This window comes from Seriola dumerili, unplaced genomic scaffold (genome assembly GCF_002260705.1).
Source record: "Seriola dumerili isolate Sdu_G_001 unplaced genomic scaffold, Sdu_1.0 BDQW01000290.1, whole genome shotgun sequence".
NCBI classification, from domain to species: Eukaryota; Metazoa; Chordata; class Actinopteri; order Carangiformes; family Carangidae; genus Seriola; species Seriola dumerili.
Window position 1 is genome coordinate 2,119,589 of NW_019174545.1, and position 13,432 is coordinate 2,133,020.

The 13,432-nt window shown below is 39.0% G+C and overlaps 1 protein-coding gene across 3 annotated transcripts in view; it reads left to right on the forward strand.

Moving 5' to 3' along the window:
- Positions 1–3,645: 3,645 nt before the first annotated feature.
- trim36 (tripartite motif containing 36) overlaps positions 3,646–13,432 on the forward strand; it is a 31,775-nt gene continuing 21,988 nt past the window's right edge. Inside the window, exons 1-2 of one of the 3 annotated variants that reach the window (XM_022757800.1) lie at positions 3,646–3,892; positions 8,437–8,683. In XM_022757800.1, coding sequence (XP_022613521.1) covers positions 3,830–3,892; positions 8,437–8,683 — 310 coding nt within the window. In that variant the 5' untranslated portion in view covers positions 3,646–3,829. Of the gene's footprint in view, positions 3,893–7,359; positions 7,472–8,436; positions 8,684–13,432 lie in introns of those variants that run through there. The other 2 variants (XM_022757801.1, XM_022757802.1) reach the window with 2 other exon arrangements.

Consider the following 13,432-nt stretch of genomic DNA (forward strand, 5'->3'; position numbering starts at 1 on the left):
CGCTAATATTTCTATAAACGTTTAATAGCTATGTGGCCAGTAGATCTCCAGATACCTTGCTCTGGACAGAAGTGTTAAAAAGACAAAAAAAAAAAAGCGTTCACCCTGCTCCTTGTTAAGAGACAAACTGCCAAAATCTGTGCACTGGTAATGTATTAAGATCAAAAGAATAGAAGAAATGTATAATTTCTTTTTTACTTTGTTGACCCAAAGGATCTGGATCACTGGGCCCTCTTTATTTTTAGCACATCAAATTACATAAAATCACCCATTAGTCTGCAATGTTGCTAATGACTTGACTATGAAATTACTATTCAGTGCAAATGGTTTTATGTTCCGATTAAAGATAGAATTAAAATGAGGTAGAGGGATTGCTACTACAACTAGTCAGAAATTAGATATTACAATCAAATCAAATTACAATCAAAAGATCCATCACTAACATGGATCTGTTTTGTGCATCATGTCCTGATTTCTTCCAGGCTTAGCTGGGGTTTTCCTTTCCTGTGCCCATTTAAGATGTCAGTAGTCTAAATGTGAAGTATGTCTTTCATTAAGGGAAAAAAAATCTTGTCATCATTCATTTTGCTATTGCATGATTACCCACAACAGCTGGGTTTTAGTGTAAAAGACAGAGTCCTTTTTCTCTCTCATAGAAGGCTGTGGCTGGATGACTCAAAACTGTTGTTCCATTTTTAACTTCAAAGATAACAGCTGGTCAGCATTGTTCCTAATTTGCCACAATTGCCTTTAATTTTTGTGCAACGTAGATGAGTTGTGCTTAACACTGTGTGATGATGATTTTTTTCTGCTCTTTGCAAGGTCAGTGACTAAGATGTGATTAAAAGCTGTGGGGGAAGGGGCATTTCACTAGCTCACATGCAAACACACTACATGCATGTGTATATGTGTGTGTGTATATATATATATATATATATATAGAGAGAGAGAGAGAGAGAGTCCCACCTGGGAGCTGCATAGCACAGTCACAGACTTTACTGTTGGCACTGACTAGGAAATGCGATCCTGACAAATTTGGTTGGGTGACACTTAGCTATCCAATCTAAATGTAGAGGTAATAAAAATTTAAACTGCACATGATCACATATTCTATTTTTCAACTTTAGACAGAAATGAAAATAAGATTTTAAATGTTTTTTGTTTTTTTTTCTTTCCTTGTGAATGGAGCCAAACGCAGGCGGAAATTGTCTGGAGATGCTCCCTTGACAACCAGCCACAGCTGTAGTTTGGGTGTGGTTTGGTCCCAAGTTCCACAGACAACTTACACCTGTGACTTCTCTATGAGACACGTAACCCTATATTACCACCAGCTAGGAGAGGCTGACTGGCAGTAAAACTTTGTCTAAATCTGGTTTGGTCAACTTTGATGACTCAGATTTTCTTTCATTCTTGCAGTAAAAAAACTGAAGCTAAGATTATTGCCAAGTTACAGTATTTATTTGTCAAGCACAAGAGGACACAGGCCTGGATGTTTCCATTCTCTGCTGGTTTCATGTTTCTTGAATGGAATTGTTGCTACCACACAAGTATACAAATACAATGTGTTTACCAGTTTGCACCATGTGACATGAATAACTAACTTTTAATGATCGACAGGCCCTTGGGTGACCTGGATTCCATGTAGTTATTTAACTTGAATGAATTCTACTTAGTAAAACATACTAATCAATACACTTGATTGATTATTCAGTCAAGTGGAGGGCACTGTGACTCAGTAATGTGGCTTTTTTATGGGGCAGTCAAGTGTCATCTCCACAGATAATACACATGAGCACTTGGCTCATCTTTGCCCCAAGAGTCTATTGAAATGGACATGAAACGCTGGTTATAGCCACTTTACATGCTGCAGTTACCAGTGAGCCAAAGGGGTACAGCTCTCTAATGAGGCATCTTTTATACACGGTATGTAAGTTGTAACCAATGCCTTTATAAATGGTTAATTTACTTATATTTATAGATCAGTCAGAAGGAAAAGTTTCAGGTTGCCAGGTTGTGGGAAATACTCCCCAGTATGACTTTGCTTTATCGTTATAGCTCTTTAATTCATCATGAAGCATGGACAGTTCAATGGGCCGTTCAACTGGACCATCCATTTATACCTTAACATTTAAAGACTTGATAGATTGTGTTAGAAGTGTTTTTTTTGTTTTGTTTTTTTTTAAAAAACCTCTTAATTAGAGGAACTGATAGACAGTTTCAAAGTAACAACAATGTTCAATGTTTAATCCTTGATCTGTTTATTGATCAGTGAATACACTAAGAATGTTTATTTATAGTAGCCATAACCAGCTGTGAAAACCAGTGGACACCAAGTCTGTAGGCCATTTGAAAGAAAACTCAATTTTATATTTTCACTGATTTATAGGTATATGCAGATTGTCAATGAAACCCAGATGGAAAAAAAAATCTTTACATATGAATAGACAGTATTTTAGTTTTATTTCTTTTATTTGACTGGTATTAATTGTGTGTGTGAATAGTGAAACAATATTTTTTACAACCATGACCTGTTCCATAACATTATTTTGAATGATTTTCACTTTTCAGATTTGTACATCTTTACAGGAGCCTGTTCATTTTTATTCTAAGTTTGGTTCTGGCAGCTTTATAGGCTACTTTGTTAAATTGGCAAAATGAGAAGTCTGCCAAAAAAAAAAATTACCATGCATGTGAAGTAAGGACAGTTTAAAATGGAGGGCTAAAATTTAGAGATGACAGCTTCACCACAGAGATGCAGCTTTTCCAAAATGAAACCATGTTGTTCCACTGCAGTCAGTGAACAGTGATCATCTTCGTTTTTGGAAACACTGCGCGGTTGGTAGACAAATTATTAGCACCGTTTTCTCTGTTGGGGCAGTCTGCCCGCTTGCCCCCCGCCATCACCACTACCACCACATGCTCAATGGGGTGGAATATATCTGCATGAAGCCATGAGGCCATCTGGTGACGCGGAACAAGTGGCATTGCCAAAAAAATTAAAAACACGAACTTAATCCGGCCTCACACAGTCGCCTCACATTCCGGCTCGTGCATGACACAGGGCTGTTTGAATCTGTCACATTGACGTTGGGCAGAGGCAACGCCTCCCAAAAACCCCCCGCCAAACAACAGAAGACAAACCGCTGTGAGACGACAGAGCCGCAGTATTTGGGTCGCAGTGAGCAGAAACCAGCCCATGTAAAGCAACATATGCACACGTGAGCGCGCTGCCAGCCATGCGTAAATGCCCAACTTGACTGAATGCTGCACTAATAGATTTAAGCCCCCCCCCCCGCCCCGCCCCTTTAATCTCCAGACTGAGATTATTCTGATTATTTCTAGTGACTGATGGATAAACGGGAGTCATTCTCTGCGGGTTGATAAATGACAGATCAGGCGTATACAAAGGGCTCTGTGAGTCGAGACGTCGCCGTTGAGGGATGATGTAGAGAGAGAAGGAGGGAGATGGTACAGTAGGTTCTGAAGAGACGAGGGCGGGGTTTTCCCTCCAAGATCAGGCAAACTAAAATAAAATTGGCTTCTCGCTGCCGGCGCATGTACTGTAGACTCTATACGGACCAACATAAGCCTTGTACAGAGAGGGAGGGAGGAGAAAGGATGGTGATGAGGATGCGGTCAGAATAGCGGCTCTCCTCTTTTCATGTCATCTCACCTCTTTCTGTGAAGCTGTGAAGCTTTTGATCCCACTGTTTCTTTAAGCCGCAGCTGCTGCTTGAGTGTCTTGCTACATTTTCATATTTCTGTGCGCCTTCACCGATCTGTATAGCTTATTGTATATCCACCATCATCATCATCATCATCTGTAACCATGTCGGACTCTGAGGACATGACGGAGTTCGCCAGCATCGTGGAGCGGATCGAGCGGGGAGAGGTGAGTGTCATCCGGATGATTTACGGTTCTTCTGACAGCAGCGGTCTGTCTGTCAACGTGCTCCGACAGCAGCAGCGCCGGGCCGGCCTGCAGGGCTGGCAGAGGACGGACAGGGATGCTGACTAACCCAGACCTCTGCCTATTCTATTCTATTCTATTCTATTCTATTCTATTTTATTAAGACCAACATTTTATATTCATTGATATCATATTGTATAATGTGGCCTTTTACAGCATATAATATTACTATCTACACTCTATTCTGATATTGTGACATGATCAGAATTAATAGATTATCTGAATTGCCTATGGTTAGGTCCACACCTTTTCTATTCTATTTCTGTAACACGATTTCAAATGTCTGCCTCTGCTATTGTAATCATATCAATACAAAACCTATTCAGTTCATTTCAATTCCATAAACCATTTATATATTACATTATATCATATTGTAATATGAAGTAATTATATCCCTCCATATATCGTAGACTTTGAGTAGACATTGTATTGAGTAGTGATAGACTTACTTTTTTTTCACACATTCTATTCTATTCTATTTTATCTTATAATTTAGCCTGTTATATTATTTTACATTATATTATTAAGTACTGATATATAACCATAACTCTGTTCTGATATTGGAAGAATAGAGAAGAACAATTTTTTTTCCTATTAATAAAAAATTGAATAGCTTAACCTATAGATAGCCCCGCACATTCTCTGTTCTATTCTGTGTCAGTGCTTTGTGGCTTTAAGGCACAGGCTTCTCTTCTATTCTTAGGAGGAAAAAAAAAACGTGAACATAAAGAGTTTAATTAGAGGCTTCAGTTGCTGAGTGTGTTGGTAGTTAGATAGTGCTGCAGGCAGATCACAGACTCTTGTCAATATGCGGGACACTTGGCAGCAGCTGTATGGTGAGACAGGGAACCGGGTTACTGAGGTGTGTATATGTGTCTGCATAGGGAGGGGGTCGTTACCCTTTTCACCCATTTCATACTGACAGAATGTGTTGAAATGCACCTCCCCATGCTCATCTCTGACATTCATCCATGCATGCATGAGGTGTGTGTGTGTGTGTGTGTGTGTGTGTGTGTGTGTGTGTGTGTGTGTGTGTGTGTGTGTGTGCTGTGTCTGTCTGTCTGTGTTTCATGTGTTTCATGTGTCTGATGAAAAAAAGATCAGATTGTACACACGACTGACTCACTAGCCGGCTACAGTTGCTGAATTCAGTGATATTTTAAAATTTAATTAGGCCTGTCTTGGACAATAGGCAACAAGGTTTACTCTTATGTCTGTAGTGTCAGAATCATCACAGAGAATAAGATAAATTGAAATGCACATATATAAACACAACGTATACCAGTGGTCCTATTGTGAGCTTTTCATTGTTGAGTTTCTGTCTGTAGGTTACAGTAACAGCACAGCAAGAGACTGTACAGACATAATTTACCCTTAAGTATGTTTGTATTGATAGTATAAAAAGTGAATATGTGTCAATAAATTTCTAATAGCTGCATGAAACAGTAAAATATATTCAACTGATTTGTTAAGTATTAAAGTTTGATTTGTCAAATGAACAATAAGTTCTTGTTTGTAAGGTTTTGTTGTATACCCAGAAAATGCACATATAGGCAGTGGTGGAAATTTAACATTTTTTGCTCTGAGAATGAAAATAGATAAAACACTGAAAATTATACAGACTTTGTCAGAGCCATTATGATGTTTTAGCAAGTAGACAAATGCCTACCCTTTTCCCTGTGTTTCGACTCCCATGGGTACTATAGGTCCCTACAGGCTGCAGCCACGGAATATTCAAGGGAAATATTTTACTGTTGAACAGCTGTGGCAGATATAGAAGAATAGATATAGAAATCTAGAAATGGATGGGACCTGTGTTGCTGAAACTGCCTGTATTGTTTGCTGCCAACAAATGCTGTTGGGAAAGTGAATAGATGCCTGCAGTGCCCTCAGTGACTGTGCACATTTTGGCCAATAGGCCTTGATTAATTCAAATACTTCATCCACTTCATTCTGTGCTGCTGCACACAGCTGTCTATGCTGCACTTTATTTCCTTAATAAATTGCAGCTCCCTCCCAAAACTCACAAAAGATGTTTCATGGTCCATTTGGTTCTTGAATGAAAACATTGTTGACTTGACCTGCTTGGGGGCCCTGATGGACTATAAGATGAACTGCAGACCTTACCAGTGGCCACTGCAGCAACTGATTAGCAGATAATAAATTTCTTGAAATAATGGAACGGACTCTGACATTAGTGGAGACTATAAAGCGAACAGAAGTTATGGCTTTCATTGGCCCCTTTTATAAAGTACAGAAACCTATGTTAGAGTCGGACACAGTAGCTTACTGTCAGACCAGAGACCAGAAAATCTAGTTAGCCTATTTTTATATAAACATTAAGCAAGATTGTGTGTGGAACTTTTTTATAGGTACTTACAGACTCTTCAGTCACAACTGTTATCAGCAGACCAGAATAACAAATGGACTTTAGGTCAGTCATACTGCCAACATCCTGCACTTCAGTCTCTGCATTATAAAACACACTTAACACATTATTTTTGCTGCTACAAGTGCAATTACAGTATTTCATGCTCAGCTCAGTTTTTCATTACAGCTCCCTTGTCCCCTCACTTTATTTGCAACAATTTTTGTTTCAGTGCACTCATGTTTTATTTTGTGTGTAACAGGTGCTTATGATGTTTACAGTATTGTAGTTTTTACCCATGCTAGGAGTGTGGCACTACGGATGGCAGCGTTGATTTGTCCACCACACAGAATGAATGAATGGTAATAACTTTGGTGAGCCCCTAATGTTTCCTGCAGCACCACCATCAGGTCAATTTTTTATTTATCCAATACAATGGTTTATAACAAAATACCTGCAAAATTAATACATTCCCATAACCCTCAGATGTGTTTTCTATTTACTAAATTTTAGCATAGCCAATTAACACAAAACTAAATGATGGACATGGTAGGCTAATAATCTGCTAACAAATCTGCATGTTAGCATGTGAACATTTACCCCAAATTACACAATAAAGTAGAATGAAGTTGAACTATTTGATCTATTCATCACTCCAATTGCACAATTGCATTTAACTGCCTGTAAAACGGTGCTGACTTTCCCCTGCGACTGATAAATACAACTAGCTGGATTAATGACTTAACTCAAGTTTATGTGGCGCACACGACGGCAGTGATCGTTCCTATGGAGATTCGACCCCTCCTCCTCTCTCTCTCTCTGTCTCTCTCTCTCCCACACTCTCTCTCCCCCCTCCTGTGTCTCTCCACCCCCCTGTGTCGGTCCGCCCGCTCGCCCACTGCAGCAGTGAATTGGCTGCTGATTCACCACAGCGCTGTCTCTCTCAGCAGCGTCACTCTATTTAAATTCACCCAGCCGTCCGCTGTCGGCATCCTCTGCTCGCCTCTGAGAAAGTCGTCGTTAGGCCGAACCAAAAAAAACGCCGGTTAAGGTGTTTTAACTCTCTCACGCACACAGGCTACACTTTCTCCCTCATCATGTCTGCAGAGATGCGGCGTAGCAGCACAACTGCGGTAAGTGGGAGAAGATGATTTAAAAAAAAAAAAAGTCTTCGACTCGTCATTGTTTAACAGCCTGTAGCTTCTCTCGGCTGTGCTTGTAAAGAGACCAGGCTCTGTAAAAAGTTAACCACAATTACCTAGCAAAGTTGTTACCTGCTGCTAGTTTGTGTCTGCTCTTAACTGTTTCGAGTAATTGTTTAATTTTTATGTGACACAGTTCGCTTTGAACCGGCTTGGGAACAGAGCTGTTTGCCTCTCTCTGTGTAAACTTCCTCTATGCTTCTGGGTATTGTCTTTTAACACGCGTGGAGGCGTTTGTCCCCTTTAAATGACTGTTTGTTCAAGCACAGAGAGGCCAGCCTTCGTTGGGGTGTTTTTTATCACCACCTGAAAGACATTAACTAATCAGTCGTTAAATATAGGAGGAAAGTTTCGGTCTTGAGCTTGAACAGTTGTTTTCTACTCATCTTTTAAATGTTAAAACGTGAGCTGCTGGAATCGTGTGTTTTACAGTTTGTCTATATTTAGCCGGGCTTAATCCTGTCTTATGTAATGTATCAGAAACATGGTAAAGACACTGTGGATGGCTGTTATTGTCACTATATGTGTTCCTTCAAAGCTATGCTCGTTAAGAATGAATACTCACCTGAATTTACTCACCCAACAGGCCAATGTTTCCCTGTCAATGACAAAGCAAAAAGGGTTTTCACAGCTTGAAGTGAAGACAATAGGTCTATTTTAGCTGCATTTAAAATATCCTAATAATAGGTTGTTGTTCTAACAATCAAAGAAAGCTGTATCCTCGCATACACACACTGAAGTTGTCATTTTCGTCTTCGTGTTCACCTTCTGTTCTTTCCCTCATTCTACCTTTCAAAGGATGACAGCAGTTGTGGTGGTGTCTCATACAAAAAAACCCTAAACGTAAAAGTACAATTTAACAAGTGTCTGTACAGTAAGCATGTCTCCATCACCAGGTCCCTATCAAGAACATCGAGAGGGAGCTGATCTGCCCGATCTGCAAAGAGCTTTTCACCCACCCGCTGATCCTGCCCTGCCAGCACAGCGTCTGCCACAAGTGTGTCAGAGAGCTGCTGATGCTGAACCATGAGGACTCTTTTGATGCCGGCTCAGAGTGTTCCCTACCAGGCAGCCCCAGGTCCAGGGTGCCCTCCCCCTCCATGGAGCGGTTAGACAGGCTCGTGAGATCAGGTGGGTCTCGGGGTAAGGAACCAGAAACATTTATTTTTCCCTGTAGAGCGAATAAATGTGTTCTTTACAGGAGGACTTTTACAGTTTACAGACGTGCAGGGAATTGGATCTTGAATTTCTCCAAGGTTAAAGGCATTTCACAACAGCGTGTTGAGGCATTAGTAGGAACTGTGCTCATGCTGTTGTGAGGCATGCCGGTCAGCCCGATTATCTGTGTTATGTGAGCTGATGAAAGCTAATAATAAAGTAATTACTGCACAGGAAATGCGAGTATCAAACGCATCTTCGGCCATTTGCTTTTAGCTTCCAAGGAAGGCTATACTAGTTTTGTGTCGGTAAAGCCGACTTCCTCTTTCATTGTCTTCCTCCCGATTCCCTCAACTTCAGTATTTAGTTCTGCTGTCATCTCTGCAGCTGCATTCCACAGGTGGCTGGATCCTGGGATATACCTCCTATAGAAAAGAACAAAAGGTTTTAAAATATTTCTATTGTTTAAATAGAGACTGAAGGAAATATTTGATTCCCTCGCAAGTAAAATGGGTGTGAACAGGATTTCATGAACCAATAAGCAAATCTTTAGCCAATGCAAATTTAAGGTTGACAGTGAATAGGCTTCATGGAAACTATGAGCAAGACAAAAAGCATTATTGTATGATATATGGGCAGACACCACCCCTCCTCCCTCTCTTGTCCTAGATAAAGTAGAATAAACATAAAAATGATTTGATAATTTTACCTCTCAGCTATGATAATGTCAGTCACAACGTCTTGTTTTAATCCTGTCTGCTTTTACAGGCTTCATTAAAGAGACAGCAGAGGAACTTGACAAGCTGTAGTTTTGTCTACCAAGAGAAAAGAAATGTTGACAAGCTCTCTCAAGCCCTAATTGTCTTCACTGTCTGCCTCCAATGGCCCAGGGGCATCAAACATACCCTTCAATCATGCAGAGACTCATGTATTCATTCAAATGTTTTAGGAACAGAAAGAAGAGTAGCTATCACCTTTAATCAGATATACAGGCGTGTGTGTGTCTTTATGCACACATGAGTGAACAAAGCACATCTGTAAGCTCCTTTACGGCATTTTAAACTCTTAAATCCAAGCTGAGCTGGAGGGAGGGAAAGCTGTGGATTTGTCACATCATTTTGAAGTTTTCTGCTAAACATGTGGCACTGCTGCAGCCAAGCTTGAGTAGGTCAATGTCTAAACCTGGGAAACAGCATGGTGGGACACAAGGCTGCCTTTCTGAGAATTCTGGGCTGTAGGCCATTTCCATAAAGATGTTGTCTCATTTGTACTCTTGTCCACTTGTCTTGACAAGACCAGAGCTGTGTCCGACTTCTGTACCACATACTAATTCTAGGCAGGTTTTGAGTATGTACTGGAAAAGGGACAACATTAAGTAGTCAAAATGGTCAGTATGCATACTAAAAACAATTTTCTTTTTTGAGCTTAACATTGGTGTACATTTTTGTCACACAGTGCAAGGCGCAAACAGAACAGGTGCTACTTTATGATGCTAAGACAGCTACAAAATATCTAGAAAAACAACAATATAAGTATGTTTGTTGCTCTCTTTGTTATGTGGAATTTAATGGAGGTAATGTCCACCAGTGCTCATACATCATTTTATGTTAATATATGGATTAGTAAACTTTTTTACAAAGCGCAAAAGCAGTAAACTATGAGAATTGGTATATAGTCCTGTTGATAGTGTAAACAATTAGTATGTTGTATGGAAATGGAAACTCGGGATATGGCAGAGTGGACATAAATAGCTACTACAACACCAACATTAAATGTTTTACTTTTGCTCTAACACTTTGAATGCATTTTTAGGTTTGGTGCTGATGACAAACACCTTGTATGTTCAGTAGCTGAGTCTGAAATCACACCACATACTTATTCTAATCAGGGTTTGAGTCTGTGGTGTGTTCACACTGGGAAACTGACAAAATAAAGTGTACTTATGTAAACTCTACTATATGTACTATTTGAGTGTGTATTGTTGTTGACTAATGCACAAAGGAAACTGAGGAGGTGAAAAAAATAGTGGGTATTGTGAAATTTTTGTTGTTGGTGTAAAACCGTTATCTTGTATAGTTACTGAACAAACGGTACACAACAAAAACTAATATAGTTCATACACTATTGTATAGTGGATTTGGGACACATCAAGTGATTTGGTGTTACCTATCCATTTAACTAAGGTCCTAAGTAACCTCAGAGCAACACTGAGAATCTAAACCAGAAGACCAGGGCTAAAAAGATCCTGAGTACATTGAGGTGAACAGCTTTTTGGGAGTTATTCAGCCATGGTTCAGAACCACTGAGTCTGGGCTCTCGAACACAGCCTCCCTCATTCAGACTCACCCCCTCCTTCAACCTGAATGAGTTCATTCTTCACTGGCAGGACTGCATCTGTTGACGCAGGAATAATCAAATCCTGCTTTTGAGTAAACAAATCTCATGGCAGTTTGTGCACAAGGGCAACTCTTGTGTCAGTGCTACTTCAACATTCTCATTTTGAAATGTAAATTGATGAATCATTTGTCATTTAAAGTTTGTTGAACATACACTTATTTTTAGAAGTTTCTCATATGAAGAAACTTTAAGATTAGTCGGTTAACATGAGCTATTAACAGATCATGTACAACTGGAATTCGCTTGAGGATTATTCAGGTTGTTCCTGTGTTTAAGTGCAGTTAATCAGCAGATTACAAAACACAAATAATCAGTGTGTTTAGGAATATTTAAGAAACCTTGAAGGACGTTATGAGCTTTACCTCCAAAACAGAAGACCAGAGTAATTCTGCAGACCGCCTTCAATACTGGGAGATCAGATCATTGGTAGTCATGGTGACACAACCTGCCTGTAAGGAATGAATGAGGGATTAGGTGAAGGGAGAGACAGAAAAGACTTAAGGCTATATTTATCAGTGTGCAGCTTGAACAAGCCTTGCTCTGCTTGGGCAGGGGAAGGCAGTTACTAAAACTCCATCAGTTTCTCAACTCCATCTTATTTTGTGTTATTCAGGCTCAAACAGAGCACAATGCCTTTATGTTCAGTTAACTCTTGACAAGTGCACTTCTAAGTTGGTGTAAGTGTTCATAAATTAACAATTTGTCATGTTGGGAAATGTGCTTATTTTTTCTCTTGCCAACAGTTTGACAAGGTTGATGCCATTCATGTATGTATGTATGTATGCTAAATGTGAAGAAGGGTAGTTAATGTTGCTATGCCTGTTTTTCTGTTCTCTTGCAGCACATATGCAATTTACTTTAACAACCGTGGCAGATTTACCATCTAAAATCTGTTAATTTTTTAAACAATGGCTTCTTAATATTAGAGAAGAAGCCTGGTTTTGTCTACCTCAGTCTAACTATCGACGATTTCCTTTTTCTTTTAGCTGAAATGACAACTATCACTGGTAGATTTTTATCAGCTGTAGCTCTGTGAATTGGTTAAATGCTGTGTACAGCTGACTTTTTTTAATGTTTCTAGGTAATTTGTTTTAAAACAGGATCCATGTAAAAGGGCCTAAAATATGCTCTTGATGGCTACATCTAGGATATCTTGATTAAAGAATGAGGCTATAGCTGCATGTTTAAGGTGAGGAGTTTAGTGAATGGTCGATCTAGTTTGTTTAATCTGTACAAAAACTGAACTGTAAAAGATGTTTTCGCCTTTGAAAAGAACCAAGCTAGCTGTTTCCAGTCTTAATGGCAATTAAGTGGAACTAGAACAAAGCTATCTATCCCTGTGGTCAAGCTTCATATTTAGCATACAGACATGATCGGTTTTCTCATCTAACTCTCAGCAAGAAAGCAAAATAAGTGTATCACCCAAAGTGCAAAACTATTCTTTCAATATAAATTGTAGACCATAGATGTCTGGCGAGTACACTTATATCGCAGTAATGTAATTTTTCCAAAACAGTTCCAGTACTGAAAAGCTGTTTATATTCTGTTTAAAGTTGCATGGCTTTGTACTCGCAAGTAGACCATGCATGTTGATGGGTGCACAAATCAAGAGTTAATTGTACTTTAATAACTGTTCACATCCTGTACGTGTATTTTAAACACACTGTTTTGTATTTCACTCTGAACTGCATTACCACATTTTTTATTTTTTAACTGCAAGTTCTTTTTTTTATTCTTTTTATTTTACTTTTAAGTTGGCTTTGTTTCTCCAATGTCATGTTTTTTTTTTTTTTTTTTTTTTTTTTTTTTTTTTTAAAAAAAAAAAAAAAAAACTGGTCTCACACCTCACTTCACATTATGTATTGTTTCATTTTTCTTGTTGGTCTCACCTCACTTCTCTGTTCATTGCTTGCAGCCACAGTGCGAAGGTCGTTCGGAAGTCGAGGTAGACGCGGGCTCCGTGTTTTGAGTAGCTGTAGTGAGTACAGTGTTACTAGAACCCCTGTGAAACCCTAGTTTGGTTCTACCTTTTCTCTACTTAGTCTACTTTAGCTCTTTCAACACAACCATCCAAACTCACACCACTCATTAGATATAAAATAGATTTTTACTGTAGTTACTGCATTTAATGTTGAAAAGCATGCTATTAATTCATTGTTAGATACTAGGTAATAATAATTGAAATCTAAACCTTTTTAAAAAATGTCCACTGAGCATAAAAGCATTTTTATTTATTTATTTATTTATTTATTTATTTAAATTCAGTTTCACAAAGCATGTAAAGATGGTAATAAGATGAGTCAAAATTCTTCAGGTAAAACATTTTCTAACCTTGGT